Source organism: Drosophila yakuba, chromosome 2R (genome assembly GCF_016746365.2).
Source record: "Drosophila yakuba strain Tai18E2 chromosome 2R, Prin_Dyak_Tai18E2_2.1, whole genome shotgun sequence".
NCBI lineage: Eukaryota > Metazoa > Arthropoda > Insecta > Diptera > Drosophilidae > Drosophila > Drosophila yakuba.
In genome coordinates this window covers 18096782-18119741 of record NC_052528.2, presented here as the reverse complement: position 1 = coordinate 18119741, position 22960 = coordinate 18096782, and the positions used below count along the sequence as shown (strand labels likewise).

General features: G+C 43.4%; 5 protein-coding genes across 7 annotated transcripts; 4 read left to right on the top strand and 1 right to left on the bottom strand.

The window, feature by feature from the left end:
- Positions 1–221: 221 nt before the first annotated feature.
- LOC6531182 (calcium release-activated calcium channel protein 1) lies at positions 222–17025 on the top strand. 3 transcript variants are annotated; one of them, XM_039372367.1, is made up of 5 exons: positions 222–422; positions 683–832; positions 7682–8090; positions 14462–14617; positions 15976–17025. In XM_039372367.1, the coding sequence occupies exons 3-5, from the start codon at positions 7722–7724 to the stop codon at positions 16510–16512; spliced, it is 1062 nt and encodes a 353-aa protein (XP_039228301.1). In that variant the 5' UTR covers positions 222–422; positions 683–832; positions 7682–7721; the 3' UTR covers positions 16513–17025. The 3 variants fall into 3 exon arrangements, with proteins under 3 accessions (XP_039228301.1, XP_039228300.1, XP_015051156.1); XM_039372366.1 differs by lacking the exons at positions 222–422; positions 683–832 and having other exon boundaries at positions 7540–8090; XM_015195670.3 differs by lacking the exons at positions 222–422; positions 683–832; positions 7682–8090 and having other exon boundaries at positions 12067–14617.
- Positions 3020–5070, top strand: LOC6531183. Its single transcript, XM_002091976.3, has one exon. The coding sequence runs from the start codon at positions 4014–4016 to the stop codon at positions 4776–4778; it is 765 nt and encodes a 254-aa protein (XP_002092012.1). The 5' UTR covers positions 3020–4013; the 3' UTR covers positions 4779–5070.
- Positions 8266–11800, top strand: LOC26534596 (kallikrein 1-related peptidase b8). Its single transcript, XM_039372368.2, has 2 exons — positions 8266–10491; positions 10581–11800. The coding sequence occupies exons 1-2, from the start codon at positions 9997–9999 to the stop codon at positions 10941–10943; spliced, it is 858 nt and encodes a 285-aa protein (XP_039228302.1). The 5' UTR covers positions 8266–9996; the 3' UTR covers positions 10944–11800.
- Positions 17022–22648, bottom strand: LOC6531180 (protein three rows). Its single transcript, XM_002091973.4, has 3 exons — positions 22233–22648; positions 21190–22179; positions 17022–21121 (listed from the first exon to the last, which is right to left on the bottom strand). Exons 1-3 carry the CDS (start codon positions 22530–22532, stop codon positions 18275–18277), a joined length of 4137 nt encoding a protein of 1378 aa, XP_002092009.1. The 5' UTR covers positions 22533–22648; the 3' UTR covers positions 17022–18274.
- LOC6531181 (MORN repeat-containing protein 3) lies at positions 17449–18607 on the top strand. Its single transcript, XM_002091974.4, has 2 exons — positions 17449–17908; positions 18021–18607. Exons 1-2 carry the CDS (start codon positions 17449–17451, stop codon positions 18179–18181), a joined length of 621 nt encoding a protein of 206 aa, XP_002092010.2. The 3' UTR covers positions 18182–18607.
- Positions 22649–22960: the final 312 nt, after the last annotated feature.

The window sequence follows — 22960 nt, the reverse complement described above, 5'->3', positions numbered from 1 at the left end:
TGTATCTTTTTTGCATTTGTTCTTTTTTTTCGTGTTCTTGTTGTTGCTGTTGTGCTTCGAGATATTCTTGTATTAATTTTTATCCGCTTGGCGCTTCGGTTGCTTTTTTTTTGTTGGTGCTCATTTCCTAAGCATCGTAACTGTTTGTTCGTGGGTCTGAAGCATTTCATTTGCACAACAAACAATGTGCAAATATTTGGCCGACATTTGACTACACTAAAATAATTATAATCAGTGACAAGATAAAAAAAAATAGCTCGCTGATGATCCGCAGATAACACGCCGCTCCACCAAGTAGATCTGCATAAACAGCACCCAAAGAGTGACAACCAGTCGTCGAGTGGAGACGGAGACCCATATTTATCACATTCAGTTAATTATTCGGAACGATTCGCGACGGTTGTGGGTTCCAGCTACATAATGTAAGCACTATTCAACTTTTGTAAATTTAAACGTCTTAGAAACTTCAAGCTTCTGTATAAACTACATGTTAAAGTGAAAAGTTAGATCCCAATAAGTCTTGTATCTGTTGTAACCAGTAGTTATACTATGTATGTTTTATAGTACAAATTGAAAGTATTCATACAGCACAACTTATATTTTTAGTCAAATGTTTTGCTTAAATTTCTGATATATTGTGAATTTAATCTATTTATGGAACTTCGACTATGCGATGGCATAGAAAGTGCAACAGCTGAAGCCGGAAAAGTTGCCAGCGCAAACAAGTGCTTAAAAAACTAGAAATAGCAACGAACAACAAATTTTAGACCATCGTTTGAGCCTAATTTATAACTAAAAATAAAATAGTTTGACTCGAGCAGCAGAAACACAGGTGAGTGAGTAGCTACCCATTTCTGGATTCCCATTCCCATATCCATACCCATTTGGAGCTTCCCTTCTCCTGTCGATCATTTGCAATTCCAAGTTGCACTCAAACTACTTGACAATGCTGAAATTTCAATTGCAATTTACACTTTCGCTTGTATACATTACCACCGACGAATAAGTTCCATTCGATGCCAATTACTAACAATTGAAAAGGGCGCGAGCCATTGATGGAATCGAAGCTAACGGTTTTGGATTCTATGAAGATCAGGGCCACTGCACTGAGCCAAAAACTATGCGCTTTCAAATGAAATTATAAGCTTCTCAATATCATAAGTAGATATATTTCCCGGTTATTAAGTTACTTAATTGCGATACGCAGCATATACATTTGTGTAGCACTTCGAACGGCGTTTTTCGCCGAGTGTATTCCCTGTTGAATCACAGTTTAACCCTTGGCACGCCATCATTGTGTCACTGTAATTACTGTTATTCGAATTGGGTTCGCTTAACTTTCGTGTTTTATATCGCTTGCATAAGTCGCGAATCTAGATTTTCTGGGAAAATTGAGTAATTTATTTTGTTTAACAATTAAGCCAAATAAGCTGTTACTCCCAGGATCTGTGCTGCAAATACTACCCTTTCTCTTATCTGAATCACCAGTCATAAGCCATATCACGCTGATGATCGTGCTAATCAACAACAAAGACGGCATTTCCTAGTCAGATTCGAACTTCAATCCGAAACCTCCCACTCCGTCGATCGTCCAATCATATTGGAACATTCATTAGAACCCAAGTTGTAAGGCGGATGATTGCTGACAGCATCGATAGTTAATTGCACAACGTGATTATGACACCCGCCCCGCGCGCATACCTTTAATTGAAATCCAACAAAACTAACTTTGGGTTCATTAAAATATATTCATACTACGATTTATGGCTTCTCCACGGCGTCTGGCCTTGATAGCCCAAGTCAATTTTTGAAGAATTGTGTAAATTTGCCCCGGGCACACAATGTTTTCATGTTCTGAGTACCGACCGAGCACCGATACACTTGAACCCTTGTCAGTCTAGAGTCTAGACTCTTGCTTGAAGTTCTGGATCTGTTGGCAGAACCTTTGGCCGAGTGGCAGAAATGCAGGAGGCACAGGGGGCAGGGTGGGGCCTGAGGTGGCTGCCACTTGTTTCGAGATCCAATTACGGAGCTCAGTAAGTCAGTGGCCAGAACGTGTCAAGTGTGAATTACAAAGCCCTGGAACTGCGGCTGCAAAAGGAACATCACTTAATGTGTTTTTAAATAATATAGGGCTGTGATTAAAATTCAAAAGTGTCACTGGCCTCAGCGTTTAAAATGAATTTCAAAAGGAGAGTTTAATATTTTTTTCTAAATATCGGACAGCAATAACGATGTTAAACCTTATTAGTTTTTTAAGTACTTATTGAGGATTCCTTACTTTCATATGCAATTTTTTTTGCATTTTTGCATTTAAACTCAATCTCTCTCTTTGAAATGTATATAATGTTTTATAACATTTACTCATAAGAAGCCTTAAGCTATGAAATTAAGATAAATATCGTTTGGCCCAGTTTCTTGCAGTGTATGGATGAAATGCACATTGCCAGAGAAAGATCGTTTCTTTTGGAATCGGTTGAGGCGGTTAGCCGGCATCTCAGCTGTTTGGGCCAAAAGCTTCGGGTTCGCAAGCTTTTATCGCGCCACTTATTAACTGGTTTAAACAATTTCCCCTGTTTGGGTTTTCCGTTTGCGTGACTCTTCCGCATCTGCATGTGAAAACTGGGCAACTCAAACAAACAGGGGGAAGATCAAAAGGCTCATTCGCTGCTGACACGATCGTAAAGTCCACTGATCCACATTTACAATTAGCCAGAAATCATACTGCAGCAGTTGGCTAAATAGATCTTTACGATGCCCAAATGGCTTGACAATGGCCAATGGTTTGGGCCGTAAAAAGTATCTCATTAAGCAAATAAGGGCAATGCGAGTGGCTATGAAATGTACTCCCAGAGCCGCAGAACGTGCCAATAATACTAAAGTATTACTTTTTATCGGGGAGATACGAAAGCGTACACACGATGGTTTTTCCCCCAACGACGACGACGACGACGACGACGATGTGAGATTGCGTGGGGAAATGGGTAAACGGGTAAATGGGGGAATTATGGGGAGTGGAGAATCAAAGTTTACTAATAGATTGGCGTTGCGCTTGAGGAAATTGTCGTCGTCGGGTCGCAAAGTAATTCCAGCTCAGGCCGATCGCCACTACTACCACAACTACTCTTTCACTCTCTGATTTTCTCAGAGCCCCACAAGCCCCCCCACCCAAAAATGTCTCACTCTATAACGCGTATGGCCCTCTCTTTCTCGCCGGCGTAAAAGCTCCGATCGGATCGTGCTTGGGGCATTTCGTTTGGGTTGGGGCTTGTGATTTCAGTTTCAGTTTTGAAGATCACTCGCTTCGAAGCGGACGCTGGCACAGCGAAAAGAGAAAGCTGAAGTTATAATAATTTGCAAAACAAAATAAAAGAAAATAACAAATTGATCTTTACTTCGAACTCTGTAACACTTGTGTACTTAAATGTGAATAAATATTGAGCTTAATCAAACAACAGTTCACATCCAACGACAAAAAGTGTGAAGTGACACTTCCCGCAGCCCAATATCAATGCCATGCGATCGTGAAAACACTCGATCGTTCCAAATCCGGGGTCAGAAGCTCTCCGGCTGATTAACACTCCGCATCTACGCGCCGAGCGAATAACAAAATAAAAATAAACAAAAAACAGGCAAACACACAAATACGGCAAATACGGCAAATAACGAACAGCAACAAATTGGCAGAAACGCGCTGAATATAGAAAAACACGTTTCCACAAAAAAAGGCGATCGGAACAAAAACAATTTAACCAAATAACACAAATTGAAGTCGCTTTTGTTATTCCGTATACTATACACGCGCGCACACGCATTCGAAATTTAAGGCCCTGATTCTGGCCATTACCAAATATGTCCAAAAGCCGAGCTTGAGTTTAGATTGCGATTGCGGCGAGTCGAGCAGCTTGTAACCCGAGCAGCCGTGACCACAGAAAACTCATTAAAGATACTAGATATCTAGATATCCACATAGATATATATATAACCTACCACTACCCATACTCGTATACGCCATGGAGCGTTCGCACAGCTGTAGTAATTTCGAGGGCAGGACGGGGGCCAAGGTCGCCGATGGTGCAATTGTGGAGCAATTGGCCGGCAGCAGTGAGCACCTGTCCAGCGCCCACTTTCCGCCCAGCAAGCCGCTGCGCAGACGCAGAAAACTGCAGCGACAGCAGAGCGCCGTGGATACGGATGACATGGAGTATGCCGCCGATCTGGAGGAGAATGCCGATCCGGATGGCGAGAATGTCTCGCCCATCGCTTCCTTGCCCATGCGTCACATCTCCGCCACCAGTACCCGTTGCCTGCGGCACGAGGAATCCTTCGAGTCCTCCAGCACGGCGCCCGAACTGAGTCCGCAGGCGCAGCGGCAACAGCGCTTCAGTAGAGTGCTCCTGCGTGATAGCTCCGTGTCCGTACAGTCGGATTCGAGTCGGTACTCCAGCGTGGATAGTTTGCTGGAGGCACGCAAGCCAGATCCCGAGGCCATACTCATTAACCTGGGCTTTGGACCGCTCAGCTCCGAGGATATGCTGTCGCGGATACCACGAAGATTCCTCAAGCCCTCGCAGGTACCGGGAATCGATACGGATGCCTTTGTGCAAAGACTGACTCTGGCTCGATCCCTGGCCGATTCGAGTGTCCTGGGCTATAGGGGTCTAACCGGCAATCCCGACATGCCGCCCTCCTCCATTGTGGCCAGCATCATGAAGCGATTCGAGGTCAATCATCATCGGAAAAACTCCATGGGCTCCATCAAGCCCACCATACAATAAGGGCCCTATGAATTCTTAGCCATACCCCATAAGTTAGTCAGCCAAATAGAGGACATTTGCTTACGTTTAATTGTTGCCAAGCGGGGTTATGGGTGACCTTTGACCGGTGACCGGTGACTGGTGACCTATGACCCATGTGATCGTCTTGTCTTGTCCATTAGTCATTACAAGTGCCGCGTACTTAGCTGTTTATCTGTAATATTGTATTATTGTATACATACGTACTTCCTCCCAACTATTGTGAACTCGTTTTAAGCATGTATTAAAGATGATATTTTATGAGACATTTGAAGTCGCTGCGTTTTTCGGTCTATTTATGGTTATAGTTCTATTCGAAGGCGGCAGGTTTAAAGGCCTAAATCTACATAAAACATGAGCAGATTGTTGTTTTCAGCAGATGCTTATACTATGCGAAACAAAACCAAACAATAACTTAAGCATTCCAGTTTCAAAAGACTCGAATCGATTAGAGGAATGTTCAAGTTTCCAAGAAAATAAACCAGAAGTTTCCATTTCAAACACAATACGCAATAATTGCCGTTCAGTTGAGGGGACTTTGTAACTGGTCAAAAGTTACACAGAGTATTTAATTAAAAAGAGCTTTGCAGTGTTATATAATTAGCACCAATAAAAACATTGAAATCTTTCGAGAAAACAAGATTTCGAGAGTTTCAAGTACTTGAGTTCGATTCCAAGAAATCGACGTTTCTCCAAGTCGACATCATGTTGCGAAATCTGCGTCACAAATAAATTTGATGATTGTTTATGTACATACAATGGAAGTTGAACAATTCTATTTGCGATATAAGTACATATTTACATATTAGGGTGTACTAATGCCCACAAACACATATTCATGGTGTTTGCATTGTTTTGTGGGTTTTTTTCTTTCACTTATCTAAAGTTTCTGAGCGACGTTTTATTAATAGCCAATGACTGGGCATCTTGAGTCGCCGCATGCCCCAAGCAAAGGAAACCATAAATACGTATACGTATGTACATACAAGTATATCGGGTACAGCTGGGAACCAAAAGAACCATAAGGGATTACACAGTCTGCGGCACTCGGATCGCTTATTGATTTCAATTGCCCGCAATTGTTTACATTCACGACTCAAGACGTGCTCACCACGGGAGCAGGGCATGCAAAAATATTATTTACTCTACCTCAGTCCTCAGTACACATGTATGCTTATTATTGGGCCCTAACCCCTCTGACCCGCTTATTCGGATGCCAAACAAATATGGTATAGCCGCCTGATAACCGATAATGGCATTTGCGCACATTTGTAACACCTTGAAGGCGACGCACGGTTCACAAGGAATTTCTAATACGTCCGCATACAGCTGGGGATAGACTTCTAGGTTGAAGAATACTTAAACCTATGGGGAATATAAGAATATTTTGCATTTACATACAAGTTATTCAGTTTTTAAGGCTAACCAACCAAAAATATTTGAATTTCGAATTTTAACGAGAATTTGAAAGAGAATTCTGGTAACGATACTCTTCGTTATTGGCCAATAATGCAGAAAAGTATGCACCAAAATACAGCATACAATTCTAATCAGAACTTCTTATGTAAACAATACCATTTCTTTATTCATCATTGACTGGAACATTCTTTTAAATATATAGGTAACCCATAATTTATAAAATTAATGTGGTTAATTGCCTGGACTAACAGATACTCATTATTCTTATTGTATATTTCATCTAACCGAGAACAGCCACTCCTGTAACATTTATCACATCGTACCTGCGTTTACAACACTAGATGCTTTACTTGTAAACTAAGCTTGCAAAGCAAACATTTTTAGAGAAACTTCAATATCGAGCCTGGTTAATTATGAGAGTATTTTTTAAAAAGATCCTTAAATAAGGTAGTTATTATTAAGCCCCTAATATTTTGGTCGCGATTGTTACTATGCATACTTGTATATATGAATGTACATATGTACTTACGTGAGTGCTCGCGCTTTGGGCATATCCAATAGATAACGGTTCTAGGTCTGTTCATCGGCACATGACTCGCTTTATCTATCGATGGGATGTAAATTAATTCCCAAACAAAGCAAAGCACAGCACAACCGAAGAAAGAAGGGAAGGAAAGCGAAGAAAGCCATTGCCAAACACTTGCGAAACTGTGGGTGTGAATATTAGAAGATTGACAGAGAGGGCGAATAGCACAGTTATGCGAGAACCATTTCGCACTCGTCACACTCATTCAAAATTTGCAAGTTCAAGGCGGATAACAAAAAAGAGAAAAAGTAGCGACAGATGCAATGTGCATACACATATATGTTAATACGTATGTACATATGTAAATACACGAGCAGACCAAGAATAAAATAAATTGAGGACTACGCCGGAAGAATGTGAAAGAAAATTAGCAAACCAAAAAGGAGAGATCTCGTTGCAAGAGCGCGAAAAAGAAAAAAAAAACCGAGCAAGTGCTATCGGCCATTTCAAATGTGTGTCAGGGCGTAAAGTTCTGCAAGCTAATTGATTAATTTCTGTGCCTTGGGGGGCGTATGATTAATTAGTCTGTGTCACTTACCAGTTACTAAATATAAAATCACCAACACAGTAAAACACATATAACTAGATCTTACAGAAATTTGGCGCCTTTTGCTTTCAAATATATCGGTAACAGCTGATGGCAGGGCTGTCAGCACCAGCGCAATCGATATATCGATATGTTGGCGTGACGCGTTAGGACATTTCATAAATGCACACAAGTAAAGCAACGAAATGCTGTTGAATTAATTTGTTTTTTGTTTAGTTTACTTTCAAACCTCGCCGATCGTACTTAATTAGCACCACACATTTGCGCCGTGCCGAATTGTTTAACTTATTCGTTACTTTTTTTGCTTGCCTGTATTTCCGTGCACCATGGCAGACGTACTTAAATCTACAGGAGAAATCGCTGGCCGTAAATCATGTCTGTGTGGACCACGGCCAACACTTCGGGCCTAGAGACGCCAACAAAGTCGCCGCTCACCTCGTCGGTGCCACGGGTAGCGAGGAATTCAGCGGTGATCACCACTGGCAATCACCAGCAGCACCACTTCCAGCACGTTGTGGCCGCCGCCGTTGCAGCCGCCACTTCAGTGGCCACCGGTCACCAGTTCCAGCAGCAGTTCCCGCTGCACGCACATCCGCATCCACACCCACAGCACCACAGCAACAGTCCCACGGGAAGCGGCAGCAACAGCAACAACAGCGCAGGATTCCAGCGTACCAGCATCAGCAACTCGCTGCTGCAGTTTCCGCCGCCCCCGCCCCCTTCATCACAGAACCAGCCGAAGGTAAGTCCAATAACAAATCAATTCCAATCCCCAATCTCTGTCTACACGATCCTCCCCCACTCCACCGCCCCCATTTTTAAAGCGATGCTATGGAAGCTGCTCTCTCGCAACTCTCTCTCTATCTCTCTGTCTCTCTCAATTCTACTATCTCTCTCTCACGCGGTGACAATGGGCGCATTCAGCAGTTTAATCGCGACTTTCATCACCTAAGCTGTGATTTATGATCGGTCACGAGATTTCTATAATAAAATATATAGATCCCGATAATAATTTATTGCATATATTCGAAAAAAAATTGACTTTCGAGATTATAAGTAGATACTCGGAGGCAGTTACAATCACAAAATGTATTCATGTGCCATAAATGAGTTTACATTCTAATATTTTCTTTTATGCGATTACAATTAGCAAATTTCCCAATCAAAATAAAGCGAGGAAAGCACAATGACATTTACTGAGTGGGCTGCCAGATTCAATTTGTACATTCTAAATAATTTAGCTGCAGCTATATTTATATATTTGGGTGTCTAAAAACGATATAAAAAGGACATAAACTAATTTGTTGTACAAGTGTGGTGACAAAAGTATTATTTGTAACTCAGTTTGCTTAAATGAAAAAAACAACTAAATTTGCTGTCTGTTAGTTGACAATAATATACGTTAAATATTAATAAACTTTAATTGGAAATGCTTATTCGAAACACGGTCGTGTAATGTTTTCCAGTAAGTAAGTCGGGCATATTTTAATACATTTTACGAAACCTCGTATATTTGTCACAATATGTTCTCCCAAAAACGGTGATATATAAATCTGTTCTCTAATCGCCAAGTCCCGTCGTAAATCACGTATTACTCATATCTCCGAATTCGCAAACCTCTGCTGAATGCGCCCGTTTGATTAAGCCACGCAATCTGACACATAAACACGGCCTACGTTTCAAGTCGAACAAGATCGCATAGACACTCGAAAGTACACACAACAACGCACATATGTACATTACGTATGTATAAATCACAGGTATGACGACTGAGTTAACTGGCGAACCTGCTGAATTATTGAACAGTGTTTTGTTTTTGGCGAACAGCACTGGCAATGAAATTGCAAATGCTCATGGAAATATTGTAGAACCGGCGTCTAATTGGCTCCAAGAGTTGTACGTTTCGCTTATCGCGTCTGCTGTCCTCTTGTTTGTTCTTGTTCTTGTTTTCATTTCACCGACGATAATAAAGACACGCACCCACCCACGAGCTGGAAAGATATGGAGGTGCTCCTTGGTCGGCGTCTCTGAAATCCAGGTGTGTGTTTGCATACGAATTTTGGCAGCCAACGAAAATGAACCAGCACCCGCCAGCTGACACCTTCGGTTTTTTTTTCTGCTGCTTTATCGGTGGGTCTTTTGTATTTATATTCACATTTTTTAAGTGGTTACATTTTGTTTATTCTGGAGGAAGTCAGGCGCCCGGAGAGCCCCGGCAAACTGGTTCCATTTGACAGGCCAAGTTATTATTAACATTAACCAGATTTGTATTTGTTTAAGGCCAAAAAAGGAGGCACTTTCCATCTCGACTTGTTTGATTTCCCTGAGTTCAGCTATATGGAATATTATTGCAAACATTTTTTGTTTATTTTTGTTGGCTTTCAGTTTCATAAGCATGATGCTCCCCGTGTACCATATGTTCTCTATAAAAAGTTGCTCAAAGATATCAAAAACAATTTTAGTACTCTGTTTATTTGTTCAATAGTTTTGCGAGCAGGTGAAAAAACTGGTGCTTGCACCTTACAAACTGTTTTTATAGTTTCTAGGAGAAAGTATTTCCCATTAAAACTTAGTTACTGTAGACTACTTTGCCCAATTTATCTATAACATAAAGAAAGAATACAGATGTGCTTCCCGCCTCATCGGGGATGCAGTTCCTCCTACTGTTGCTGCTGAGCTTCTCATCTGCTTATTCAAATAAAGGGCAGGAGGAGCTTCAGAGGAACCTCTACATAACGGACAATTATCACCAGAATGTGGTGTCCATACGGACGCGCAAACACATTCGCCATTGGGGTGACAATCACTTCTGCGCCGGCTCCCTCCTCTCCGCCTGGTGGGTCGTCACCTCCAGCTGTTGTGTGAGCACCGTGCCGGAGAGCACGCCCAACAAGTCGAATAGTCGGAAGAATCTAAGGGTTGTGGTCTTCACACCCAGACGATTGAAGAAGCCCTCGCCAAAAGACGTATTTCACATTCAGAAGATTGTATTGGAGGAGAACCCCTTGGGTGAGTGCTCCCAATTGGCACTGCTGAAGCTGGATCGCGGCGTTACTGGTCAAAGGTTGGCCATGATGCTGCCGGATAAGGAGTTAAACAGCACTTGGCTATGCAGCTCTCTCGGATGGGGCAGGATTTACTACGTAAGTTATACCATTTGTAAGGTGCCCCGCATTCTTTGCGTTCTGTGTAACATAGACCAATGTATTAAAACCCAGTAACTTGGTTCCAGGACGGACCCTACTCAAGCGAGCTGCTCCAAATCAGAACCCAGAAAATTTCGAGCTATAGCTGCAAGCCAGCCTGCAACAGCTGCCTGTGCATGGGTAGCTATACGGGCAGGGGCAATATGTGTCAGCAGGACTTGGGCAGTCCACTCTACTGCGATCGCTTCCTGTACGGCGTGGCGCGTCGAGTGCAAAGTTGCGAGGCTGAGGGCTTCATGGTGTACACCAATATCTACCGCAAACGCAAATTCATCGAGGACACGTTGAGTGGGACACACTCGCAAAAGAACTCCTATGCTTTCGTCTACTTCCTTGTGGAACTGGCGCTAGCTTCTTTTTTGGTAGTTTCATCTGCATGGACATGTTGATATTTCAAACAGCAAACCGTAGGATACATTGTATATATTTAAGGGTATATACAAAAGGGAAACGGTCTACCAGTTAGTGCAAAATGTGTACATTGAAGTACTGACTCATTCTTTAAATAGTTTCTTCGAGACAACTACGTCAATAAGCTGTGTTACCACCTACACATACTCTAGTCAGAGGATATTGACCCACAATATGGTTTTTTTGGAGCATTGTGTCCGTGGATTCGAGTGACTTTCCGTTTGTGGATTGGATCTTGACTTACTACTCGTTTAAGTTTAAGTTCAGGGTCGTGTGTGCGTGTGTTTAATCACCCGACTTGTCTTCCCCATTCATCAGTTGATGATCGCTGATCGCTGATCGATTGCCAAAAGTAGCAGCAGACACCGCCCCCTCTCCCCTCCCACCTGACCGCCCGCCCGCTTCCACTCTTCTCACCACCCCCTGTTACTTTTTGTTTTCCTGTAGTTTTTGGTTTCGCCTCTTTCGATTCTTCTACTGTCTGGTAGCTAGCTCTCTTTCCGTTTCTATTTCTCACCCACTCTCTCTTTAAACGCTTTCATTGAAATGGTTGTTTTGTACAGTGCAACTTGGCTAAAGCGAACTTTTGGTAGCTGTATTTAATAACTAGGAAAAATTCTACTACAAAATAAATATACATATATATTTCTACTTTATTTTCTTTTCTCTTATTTCATTCTCTGTTATTTTCTAAATACATAATAAATTCCTCTCTATTTTCTGATTGAACAAAATCTTTGGTTGTTAAGTTTGTGTTTTTCAAGTTCGTTGCTTGGGAAGTTGCACTGTCATAGTTCGATTGCCATTATAGTAGCTGTTGTTGTTTTTTGTGTCATCGCAGGCCGCACCGTTCAAATTGATTGTCGAATTTGAATATACGTCGTCGCTGCCGCTCACCGCCGCCGCCGTACCGCTTGCTTACCGCTCAGGCTGGCCGCTGCTCCGCTGGCGGGCAGAGCCGCCGCCGTATCAGTTAGTTGTTAACTTGCCATCGCCGAAGGAACAAGAGGCGCGAAAAGCGAAACGCGAACTGCGAACCGCGAACGCAGAAATGAAATCGAATCGAATTCAATGTGCTGTGCAACCGCGCACCTGAATTAAATTTGTGGCGGAAAGACAAGAATTACTATTCTTGCGTAGCTCTTTTTTATTTTCTTTTTTTTTTTGCGGAAGTGTCGCCAGCATCCGCGACTGTTTTCAGTTTTTTTCCTAGCGTTTTGGCTTTTCTCAGCTAGCAGTATTTAGGGTACAACTCTTGGCCTCGGCCATATCAAAAAAAAAAATATATATATACATATGTGAAAAAGTCGGCAACAAGTGTCTGCGAAAAAGTTGTGTTTTTATTGACACATGTATTTTACATTTTATAAGACCCATAAATGTGTGCTTATAAATAACAAATAAAAAAGTAAATATTTCAACGCACCCAAAAGACAGAGAGATTGCGGTGAAGCTAGAGAGAGGCTATGAAATTTTCAGCGTGCGTGTGTGTGCCATTTGTGGGTAATTGTTGATCAATTGTCATGTGCAATAAGGTAAAAACAATAACACCCAGCCAGAATATCAGCGAATTCAGCATCATCAATGGGAAGCATTGCAAAATCAACCAAGTGAAACGGAACCTAATGAAAATCGCTGAAAACAACGAGATTACAGTGACAAGTGGCAAGTGGCAAACGAACTCTCTCGAACAAAGATTGCTCGCCATTCGACGGGTACAGTGAATCGTCGTTGCTGGAATTCAGCAAGTCGCGAGATATATGTACATATATGCAAAAATGTTGATGTGATTCACTAAATGAAACCAGCATAAAAATTATATATATGTTATATGTTATACAAACAAGTCCTACGAAATCCAAGAAAATAACAACGACGATAGCAATAAAACAACGAGTTCAGCGATAAGTTGATATTTCAAACACAGGCTTCTGAGAACCAAGAACAATGGAATGAAAAGTCGCCAAGATCAAGAGCAATAACATTAATATTCCAAAGACCCAAAAACTGTAAAAGGTCGTCAATAAAATAAATATTCCTTAGACGAGAGAGAGAGATATCCATGAAAATGCCATTAAATCCAAATATCGCCCAGGTTCAAATGGTTAAGAAATGAATAATATAACTACTGCGAATCAAGTGCTGTGAACGGCAAATTGAAACGTTCTAAGAAAGTGCTCCATAATTGAGGCAGGGCGTTGTCGATAACCAACATGGGACCTTAATGACCTGATGGAATATTTTTTATTTATTAATAAATGCCAGACATTGGAAGTCTGCCGATCTGTGCGGTGCAACTTGTGGAGCATAAGGATCGCTGTTTTTAGATTTTGATCTTGCTGAAGAGCTTGAGAACTGAAATATAAGTAAGCTGGATTTAAACACTAGAATAGAAAACAGATTAGACTGTATAGAGAATCCAAATTTAAGTCGAATCGGATTGGTTGCTGTACGCCAACTAAGGATAAAGCATACTGAACAGCAAAAAAATAAAATATCATTTGTATTCTTAGCCACGTTTTGATATGAACTGGACCTAAAAAGAAGCCTAATAATTATTGTCGTAAAAATAGCAGAGAATTGATTACAATCCTATCATTATCAGACTGATTATATCTGAACCCACCGAGCGAGAAAGCCAAGTTTGCACTCAAGACAGTAGTCCATGCCACCCTTCGAGGAGGGGGAAATCGAGACAGAGGAGCAGATACCTCTAAGGCCGCCCCGACGCGCCAAGAAAATGAAGTCAACGGACCAAGAGGCCGCCCCACCGCCGGCGGAGGATCACGAGGAGGAGCAACTGCTGCCGCCGACCGGCGGAGCGGGTAGTCTGCGTTATGCCCGGGCCAATTTGAGCCAGAGCAGCCTGATGCTGAGCCACCAGCAGGGCTCCTTTGAATCGTCCACCGAGCGAACGGCGAGCAGTGAGACCCTGGATGTAATGCCGATATCGAGGCGCTACCAGGTGCATCCGCAGCCGAATCGCATGGGGATTCGGCAGCCAGCCTCGGCCTTGGCGAGCGCTCTGCATGCCACTGCCAGATTGGCGGCCAGTGTGGATGCCTATACGGCGGCGGCTACAGCCACAGCCACAGCGGCAACCGGCGACTACGGCGGCGATTATATGCGCCAGCATCCGAACCTCCACCAGCAGCAGCCCCTCACCCAGACAACCCAGCCCCTGCACCCCCACCACCACCATCAGCAGCAGCTGGGCAATCTGAGAGCGAGCCATTTTGTGGGGTCGTCGCGGTATCTCTATCACAGCCAGTTCAATTCGAATTCGCCGCAAACGAGACGCTTCACTGCGCAGCGAGACGGCTCGCCAGCATTCGCGGCTTCAGTGGCAGCAGCTTCAGCGGCGGCGGCAGCTTCAGCAGTAGCACCAATAGCGCCACTAGCACCACTAGCCTCCATAGCATCGCCCCCATTTGCGGCCCAGCCGCCGCCCTTTCAGTTGCGCACCTACCAACAGAACCAATCCTACCGCTTTCAGCCACGCGGCCACCACCGCACCGCCAGCAGCAGCATGTCGCAGTCCGGCGAGGATCTCCACTCGCCCACCTACCTCTCCTGGCGGAAGCTCCAGCTCAGCCGGGCCAAGCTCAAGGCCTCCAGCAAGACGTCCGCCCTGCTCTCCGGATTCGCCATGGTGAGTGTACCCAAAATCATATTTATAATCTTAATTACTAAGAAACAAAATTGGATTAGTCGTAGCGTCAATTTGAGTTTTTATAGGAGAAAATATATTAGTTTATGTACATTTAATCGAATCTGTTTGAGAGCAATTAACTTATAGGCCACTTGGAAAAATGATATTTCGTAGAGAAAACGATTTGGCTCAAAAACCACATTAAGTTGGCCATTTATGTGCATTAAAACAAAGCCATTAGAAATTATTGGGCATTAATAATACATTGCTATTTTGTGGACTACAATTTACATACTTTTTTGCCCTTAGTAGTGGATGGTTTTATAAAGCATTGGGCCAACTCAATGTGCAGACAGAAACCGCATAATCTTTTTATTTGGAAATGGCATTTGTGTTGATCAGCACAAAGTGCAGAAATTGTCACTACGAACACAGCATACACTGCATCACAAGACTATTATAATTGTACATATTAATAAGAGTTTCCACTTGGCGAATCGCGCAACGAAATGCAATATGTTATTTGTTCCGTTTGAGTGGCTATTACCCTGCTCGGCGTCGCATTTAAGTAATTTCAATCATGACAGGGATATTGGGATATATGTACTATATAGTATATGAAAATACATACATCAGTAATTAGCCGTCGGTACCTTCAAATGTTCCTAACCAACATAATTATTTTCGATGCCGGCAGCAACAAATTGAGGGCCAACGAAATAGATATCAGTTTATTCCCACTATCGTTGTCTTGGCCAAACAAGTCTGTTAGCTGTTTGCTCTGCATATATGTATTTGTTCACCCATTAATTATGGGTAGTTTAGGCTTTCTCAAACTTGTATCAGTTCGAAAAAAAGATTACATGCAAATAATGATACATTCCCTGGTTTCCCAGCATTGTTAAAGAATCCATTAACAATATCCCACTTAAAGTCTAACAATTCCACACACGACACAGTTAAAAATATACCAATAATTAACTATAGCATGCCGTTCATAATATTAAATAAATCAATTAGAAAATGTACAAGTGTCGCAGGTGCTGAATTATTAGATTAATTAATTGAGTGACGAGGTATTCATGGGTCTCTTTTTTGGTTCGTCAACTTGTTATGCATTCCACATGTACACCTAGCCTATTGAAGAAAGGGAAGCGGGGCATTGGAGGCGGAACAGATAAATTAGTCCATTCCGACCGTACAATATAAGAGAAAAGTTGCTTATTTGCCAATTTTGCAATTTTCTCACGAGAAATGGCTAATAATAATAGAGGCGATGCCGGGGAATCGTTTCGATTGCATCCTAAATGAATCAGAAATCATTAATGACGATAATTTCCCTTTGCAATACCCAATAGGTGGCGATGGTGGAGGTGCAACTGGATCACGATACAAATGTACCACCGGGCATGCTGATAGCCTTTGCCATCTGCACCACCCTCCTGGTGGCGGTGCACATGCTGGCCCTGATGATCAGCACCTGTATCCTGCCAAATATCGAGACGGTGTGTAATCTGCACAGTATTTCCCTGGTCCACGAATCTCCGCACGAGCGTCTGCACTGGTACATTGAGACGGCGTGGGCCTTCTCCACGCTGCTGGGACTTATACTCTTCCTACTGGAGATAGCCATCCTCTGCTGGGTGAAATTCTACGATCTGAGTCCGCCGGCGGCTTGGTCCGCTTGCGTGGTCCTCATCCCGGTGATGATCATCTTCATGGCCTTTGCCATACACTTCTACCGCTCCCTGGTGTCGCACAAGTATGAGGTGACAGTGTCGGGCATCCGCGAGCTGGAGATGCTGAAGGAGCAGATGGAGCAGGATCATTTGGAGCATCACAATAACATACGAAATAATGGCATGAACTATGGCGCCTCCGGGGATATTGTCTAGCACCACTAGATCTAGATCGAACGAAAAAGACAGCGGCTCAGGGCAAGCTTCAGATTATTTTAGTGAAACACATATTGTAAATTTGTAGTTGATGGAAATTGTGATACGCGGAATTCAGTAGATTTCTACTACATATATATATATACTTGAACTGTATTGCGTGTGGATCGAGTGCTGTGGTCCTTTATTATACACTTATGGCAATTACAGAGAACGGATATTGACAATGATAAAAGACCCCAATTAAAGCAATACTTCGGACCAACATGTTCGATGAATATTCCTCATAAATTAGCTCATATTTGTTACATATTTATATTGCGTGTATTTTAAATTGTATGCCGTATTTTTTGGAACCATCCTAGGCAGTCTTCCCTTTTTACGTTTAAGAACAGCTTGGACACAACTCGTTTGATTGTCTTAGCCCCTAATTTAATGTTAGGCCAATTGTGTAAGCGAAACCGCGCTGTAATTTATACTGTATAATTTATGATTAAAAGATTTTTCTATAAACGGTGTTGGAGTTTTATTTGTATCCGTGATTTATAGGTGCACAATATATGAGTAACAATTTAGTATTTCTGAGACAAGTTCATAAACAGTAGTTGTAAAAGAAAGTATTTTAAAATGTACTGCAATGTGGCTTAATATTTATATATATGCTATGGTATTCCAATAATTTGGAAATATATAACAGACTATTTTCGATCTTTACCCATGTAAGCTAAATGCGCTGTAATTTATACGACTGATTAAACGACTTTTTCTACTTTTACCGAATCGGAACAAACGATTTTCTATTGAGGCAATGCCTTTGGCCTCCTTAAGTTTGCGTGCCATTGCCGGAGGAAGTCAAATGGTGGCAAGACATGCTGCTGTGGCTCGATTAGACTAGTGACACCGCACGCACGGCTCAAACCACCCAGGACACACCACATGGCACCGCCGCATGTGACAGACCTGCTCCCGCGCTCAGTCATCGACGGCATGTCGCGGCGGGCGAGCGGATTTAGTTCCGGAGTGCGCTGTCAGCGGTATCCCTGTGGCCGATACCAGGGTAAATGGCTGGGCCTGCAGCCGCACGGGTTTGGAGTGAAGCAAACGAGCAGTGGACTTGTCTACGAGGGTCACTGGCAGCGGGGTCAACGGCATGGCACTGGCACGCTGCGTCGCAAGGAGCCCGATGGCCGCACTGAACGCATCTACGTGGGTCAGTGGCGGGCGGACAAGCGGTGCGGCGAGGGCAAGCAGTTCTTTCCGGACGGATCCGTCTACTTTGGCCAGTGGGTGGCGGACCAGCGAAGTGGCGAGGGCATCTTGTGGCAGGCGGATGGCGGCATCTATGTGGGCGAGTGGCTCCTGGACAAAATGCACGGAAAGGGTTTACTTATCACGGGTGTGTATTCTAAAGAAAAGTTTTAATAATTTTACTCCAAATATTGGGTTTATTATTTTTCTGAACTTTATAAATGTATAAAAATGATAATAAGTTAATATGGTGTTCATAGCAACTGGGAATCGCTACGTGGGTCAATTTGAAGGAGGCTGCAAATCAGGCTCTGGTGTTTTCTACCATGGCACCAATGGCCAGCGAGCTCAGCGCGGATTTTGGAGCAAGGACATTTGTATAACGTCACTACTGTCTTTGCCAACCGAAGGAAATATTTAGTTTTTTGTAACACTTACACACAATATATATTTAAATTTAAAGACATTTTCAGTAAGAATAAATATGAACTAAGAAGACTGCAGTACTATCTAATCAGTGCCGGTGACGTCTGCGTGTGCTAATGGACTCCGTTTCAGGAGCCTGTGCTTCGGACACCTGACGCCTCGTTCGCCTGGCTGAAAGAGTCGCCGTCTTTGGTGTCTCTACTGGTTGGCGCACCCGAGCTCTGGTGCTCCGTGCACTCATCGTTGTTGCTGGCGTATCTACTATCTCCAAGCTATTATCCAATGTTAGGACTTTACAGGCTTTGGACGTGGGCTTGGGCTTAGTTTTTTCTCTACTTTTTGGTTGGTTCTTTTTTGTGGGCACTGATGGTAAATCGTCGTCGTCGCTTATCTCGATCGCTTGGCAGGCATTCAGATCCACGTGATCCGAAGGCGGAGTGTTCTCTGTTCCGCTGCCACCGCTACTGTTGCTGGCAGCACTTGGTGGTCGTAGTTCCAGCTCCTCGTAAATTCTGAAACGTGGTGCCTTTTTGGCCGACTGCTTGGCTTTGGACGCCATATTCTTCACTGCAGAAGCTGATCCTGTTGCGGTGCGTTTCTTGTCTTCGGGTGACTGATTGAATACCAAAGCCCGTCTAAGGGTTTTGATCTTTGGTTTGTCCTGGCCCACGGGTTTAAGCTCCAATTGAGCTGTCTTTAGCTGAGCGAAGAAGTTGTACTCGAAGTTAATATCGACCGCTCGTGGTCGCATTTTCAGGCCCAATTGTGCCGTTGATATAGCCTCTACATGTTTTCGCATAAAGCGAAGATAGTTCAAATGAAAGAGCTGCTGGGCATGCAACATGGAACACATAGCACTACTCGTCACTGGTTTTTCCTGCAGCCAACTATGCGCTCTTTCATAGAATTCTTCCAGTTGCTCACTGTTCCGCTGAAGAAAGCGGAGACGTGCATGCAGACAGCCCATTACAAAGTACAAGCATTGCAGCTGAAAATTCTCTCGAAGAGTCGCAGGCGCCACATCCAGTGTCAAGTAGCGATCCAAGTCCAGTTGTGGATTTGGGCTATGTGGTCGCGTGCTGAGCAGACTTGGCGAAGCCGTATTCAACAGCTGCTGTTTTCTGATTGGCTCCACCAACTGAAGGAAATGCATATTGCTCGCCAGATCACTTATAGCTTGTTCCTTAATTGCTTCCTTTTCTGGTCGAGTCGCTGGTTTCAGCTGTTTTATACCCAAACAGTGCTCGATGAGTCTCAACTTCGATTGCGCCTTGTCGAAATTTTCCATTTGCAAATTGGTCCACAACCAGGCGAGGAATACCTCTATGGTTCTTAAGGCCAAGCCAGATTGCAGGACCAAATGCAGCGCAATATTGGAGAAGGCCAATCGTTCGCTTAATCTGTTCGCAGAGCACTCGGTGCTTTCTCTCACAAGAGTCGAAAGAAGCAGCTGCAATGAGCCACCATCTAAACTGGATAGGTTGCAGAAACTTCGCACATTGTCCAGGATAGTGTCCAATTGTCGCAGGGGCGTCGGCAGTCTGCAATTAGTAGGCTTCCTTTGCTGATAACCAAGTCGAAAGCGCACTGTTTGCAGGGTAAGCAAAACAATATCACTTTTCCCTTGTCTTTCCGGGAACTCTTCGCGAAGTTGTTCCACTTGCAATAACAGCAACTGGGCATGACTATGGCATTCCATTCTGGCATAGTAACTGGCGAGGTGACAGAAACAGAGCATTACAGTTGTTTGCTGTCGCTTAAAAAACTTTCCACCTTTCAGTTGAGGCCACAAATCATCCAGCAATTCCTCTGCCACTTCCACTTCCTCGGAGAGTTTTAGGTTCAATCGAGAACTAACCTCATGCTGAGATAGAAAATGATTTAGCGCTCGGAGATATGTAAAACGATCTTCCAGCCAGTGACACATCCTCAGGAGCAGCAGCCAGGCATCATCCCCTTGTGATTGATAACCCATACTCGAAAGTGCATTGGCAGCAGCAATGGCATCGTCAATCACTGCCTCCCAATCAATGGAGGTTTCATTGTTGCTCAATGGCTCTTGATCTGCTCGATTGAAGAAGTTGTTGAATGCCGAGATGGCTTCACTAGCATAGATGACCAATCGCTGCTCTCTTTGTATGTTCATCTGCCATAAGTTCTCCCTGAGGAGCAGCTCCTCGAACATATTTTCTGCTATCTCCTTGGTAGAAACTTTGCTTTTTTGAGCCTCCAGTGCGTCCAGCAGCAGTCCCACACTTGCGTGACCCAGGCACAAATGTTCCATTCGACAGAGCGTACGTTGTTGCTTTAGCTTCGCATGGACCTCCATGCACTTCTTCGTAATGGAGGCATCCTTTCGCATTTGCCTGGCCAAGAGTACTAGTTGATAGTCACTCATTCGGCAACGAATTAGCGATTCCATATGAGCCTGAGAAGGACTTCTCAAATAGTGAAGTGCAGCAAAGAAATCAATATCATACAGCTGTTTCTTTTGGTCCGAAGTAAGAGGAAATGGCAAAGGCGAGGACTCATGCCACTCGTAGACACACCTACTGATTTCAATGCCCTTTTTTCCCAGATTATGGTAGTACAAACAGATCTGAGATCTCAATCGTGTGGGATTCGTTATTGAGGCCAAATAACCAGCTTGTATTCGACTTGCCATATTGGGATCCTTGCAATGGCAGCTGGCTTTGAAGAGCCGTCGAAGTAAGCTACTCATATCCTGATCGGCAATCAGAGGTCGCAGCTTCTGCAGGGGCTCCAAAAGTGGCGGCAGCAAGGACATTTGCTCCGGACAGGTGACCTGATCAGCCACGTATGTCAGCTGGCGCACTAGCTTGATGAGCTCCACACTGGTGGGACCCAAGCACTTCATTGTCTTAGCAACATCCATAGAGTATTTGACTACTGCCAGCAAGGGTTTGTGAGGACTCTGTAATGTTATTGAAATGTTTATTAAATTCACACAAAATTGAATGAAATCTATTTATATTTACCCACCACATTTGTACACTGCTCCGCCGGCGGTTTCCAATTAATATATGCATCCAATGCGCACAATCCATACGCCAGGATGCAGTGCCTCCGCACGCTCTTGCATGCCTCATGAGAGCAACTGCAGCCCAAAGGACTCCTAATAACATTAACCGCCATGCCAGCACACGTCTGAAGCAACTTAAAGTGCGCTGTGTAGATCTCCGGACTGCTCTCTCCGTCAAACTGCTGCCAAAATAATTGAAAAGGGCTCTGCAACTTACTGCTACTCTGATGGATAAGCACCTGCAGCAGTTGAATGAACACCAGAAGATCAGCAAGCCACTGTTCTTTGGCATGAGTGGCTCCTTTGTGCTCGAAGAAGTGCTGAAACTTGCTTGTCAAGTCAATGTAGGTGCGTTTAAAGTCGGCTGTGGGTTCACGAACATAGATTAACTTGATATAGTAGTACATCAACTGTAGGGCATAGCTGAGGTTTGATTCCTGGCGAAATAGTTCCTTGCACATGCGCAGCAACTGCAATGCCATTTGCTGATTGGACTGCGGACTAAACATGTCGATTTGTACGAGAGCCAACGTAAGACTAAGGTATTCGTGAAATAAATTGGCTAAGTCTAACGTAGAGCTGTTGGCCAGGAGCATAAGCAGCGAGTTAAACATCTTGGCTAGACTCTCCGATGGCAAGAAGCTTAGGGACTTGAAGAATGATCTACTTCTTTTGCCAAATAAACTCTCGTTTAGTTGTACTAGAAGCGGTGCGCATTGACATATTTTCCTTTGCGTCATGGCCACGAAAAGTTCGCCCAGAGATTCCAGAGCATAACAGAGGTGACTGGTGGCTTCTAAAGGAAGTTTTTGCTTTTGGAGCAGCACATGGAGGCCATTGAAGTGGGTCAAATGAATGTCCAGGTATATTTTGTGATCTGTTTCCTCTTGCAGACGGCAGGGTTGTGTGCGGATGAGGTTGTATAGCTTCTGGCAGGCTTCAATGGATCGCTGTGAATGATGGAACTGGTTAGGTGAATTCCAAATCTTATTGCTAATCCTACCTGATGGCACAAGCCATGGTGTATGTACCGCAGACTGGTCAAGTGCGCCTCCCATAAGCTGGGCTTCCCCTCGAAGGGAACTACACGCGGCAGCATTATGCCTATAATGTCGCAATAAATATCCGCATTCTGGTGCAGATTATCCTTTAAGGCGAGGCAAATATGGCGTAACACATTCACTTCGTATCTCAGAGGCAGTTCATCTCCGGACAGCTCCCGGAATTTGGCTTCCACCCTTTGGCGGACTTTTTCCACATCGGAGCGGCTGCCCTTCAGTTGGCTGGCAATATCGCTAGACATTTTTCCGAAGGGAATTGGCACATTTAACTAGTTTAACTGCGACGCTTCCTTTTTTCTTTGTTGCTTTGCGCCAGAATTTAAGATCCAGTGTGACCGCTCACGCTGTGGCTGAATATCCGTTAACGATAGAATCGATATTTCTAGTTCACTCATCATATCACAAATACTTTTGTAAAAAAAATACTACACTTTGATCATTTTCGATAACGATAATTTTTGCAAATTATTAAATACATAGTTAAATTTTGTATCGATATTAAGAATGTCAAAATAAAATAACGGCTAACAATTTTGTTGTGAAGTTTTATTTTTAATCTATAAATTAATTCCCTTAAGGTTAAGCTTATAAAATACCATTTCACAAGTAATGGTTTAACAAGTGCAGCTTATTAATTTCGGAAAAAAGCCTTCATTTTCCCATTCCCCGA

Coding starts and splice junctions, on each gene's coding strand:
- LOC6531183 (XM_002091976.3), top strand. CDS start 4,014: ATGGAGCGTTCGCACAGCTGTAGTAATTTCGAGGGCAGGACGGGGGCC.
- LOC6531180 (XM_002091973.4), bottom strand. CDS start 22,532: ATGTCTAGCGATATTGCCAGCCAACTGAAGGGCAGCCGCTCCGATGTG. Junction 22,180..22,232: donor ACCATGGCTTGTGCCATCAG/GTAGGATTAGCA, acceptor CATCATTCACAG/CGATCCATTGAAGCCTGCCA. Junction 21,122..21,189: donor CGGAGCAGTGTACAAATGTG/GTGGGTAAATAT, acceptor ATAACATTACAG/AGTCCTCACAAACCCTTGCT.
- LOC6531182 (XM_015195670.3), top strand. CDS start 13,631: ATGCCACCCTTCGAGGAGGGGGAAATCGAGACAGAGGAGCAGATACCT. Junction 14,618..15,975: donor TGCTCTCCGGATTCGCCATG/GTGAGTGTACCC, acceptor AATACCCAATAG/GTGGCGATGGTGGAGGTGCA.
- LOC6531181 (XM_002091974.4), top strand. CDS start 17,449: ATGGCACCGCCGCATGTGACAGACCTGCTCCCGCGCTCAGTCATCGAC. Junction 17,909..18,020: donor AAAGGGTTTACTTATCACGG/GTGTGTATTCTA, acceptor TGGTGTTCATAG/CAACTGGGAATCGCTACGTG.
- LOC26534596 (XM_039372368.2), top strand. CDS start 9,997: ATGCAGTTCCTCCTACTGTTGCTGCTGAGCTTCTCATCTGCTTATTCA. Junction 10,492..10,580: donor GATGGGGCAGGATTTACTAC/GTAAGTTATACC, acceptor ACTTGGTTCCAG/GACGGACCCTACTCAAGCGA.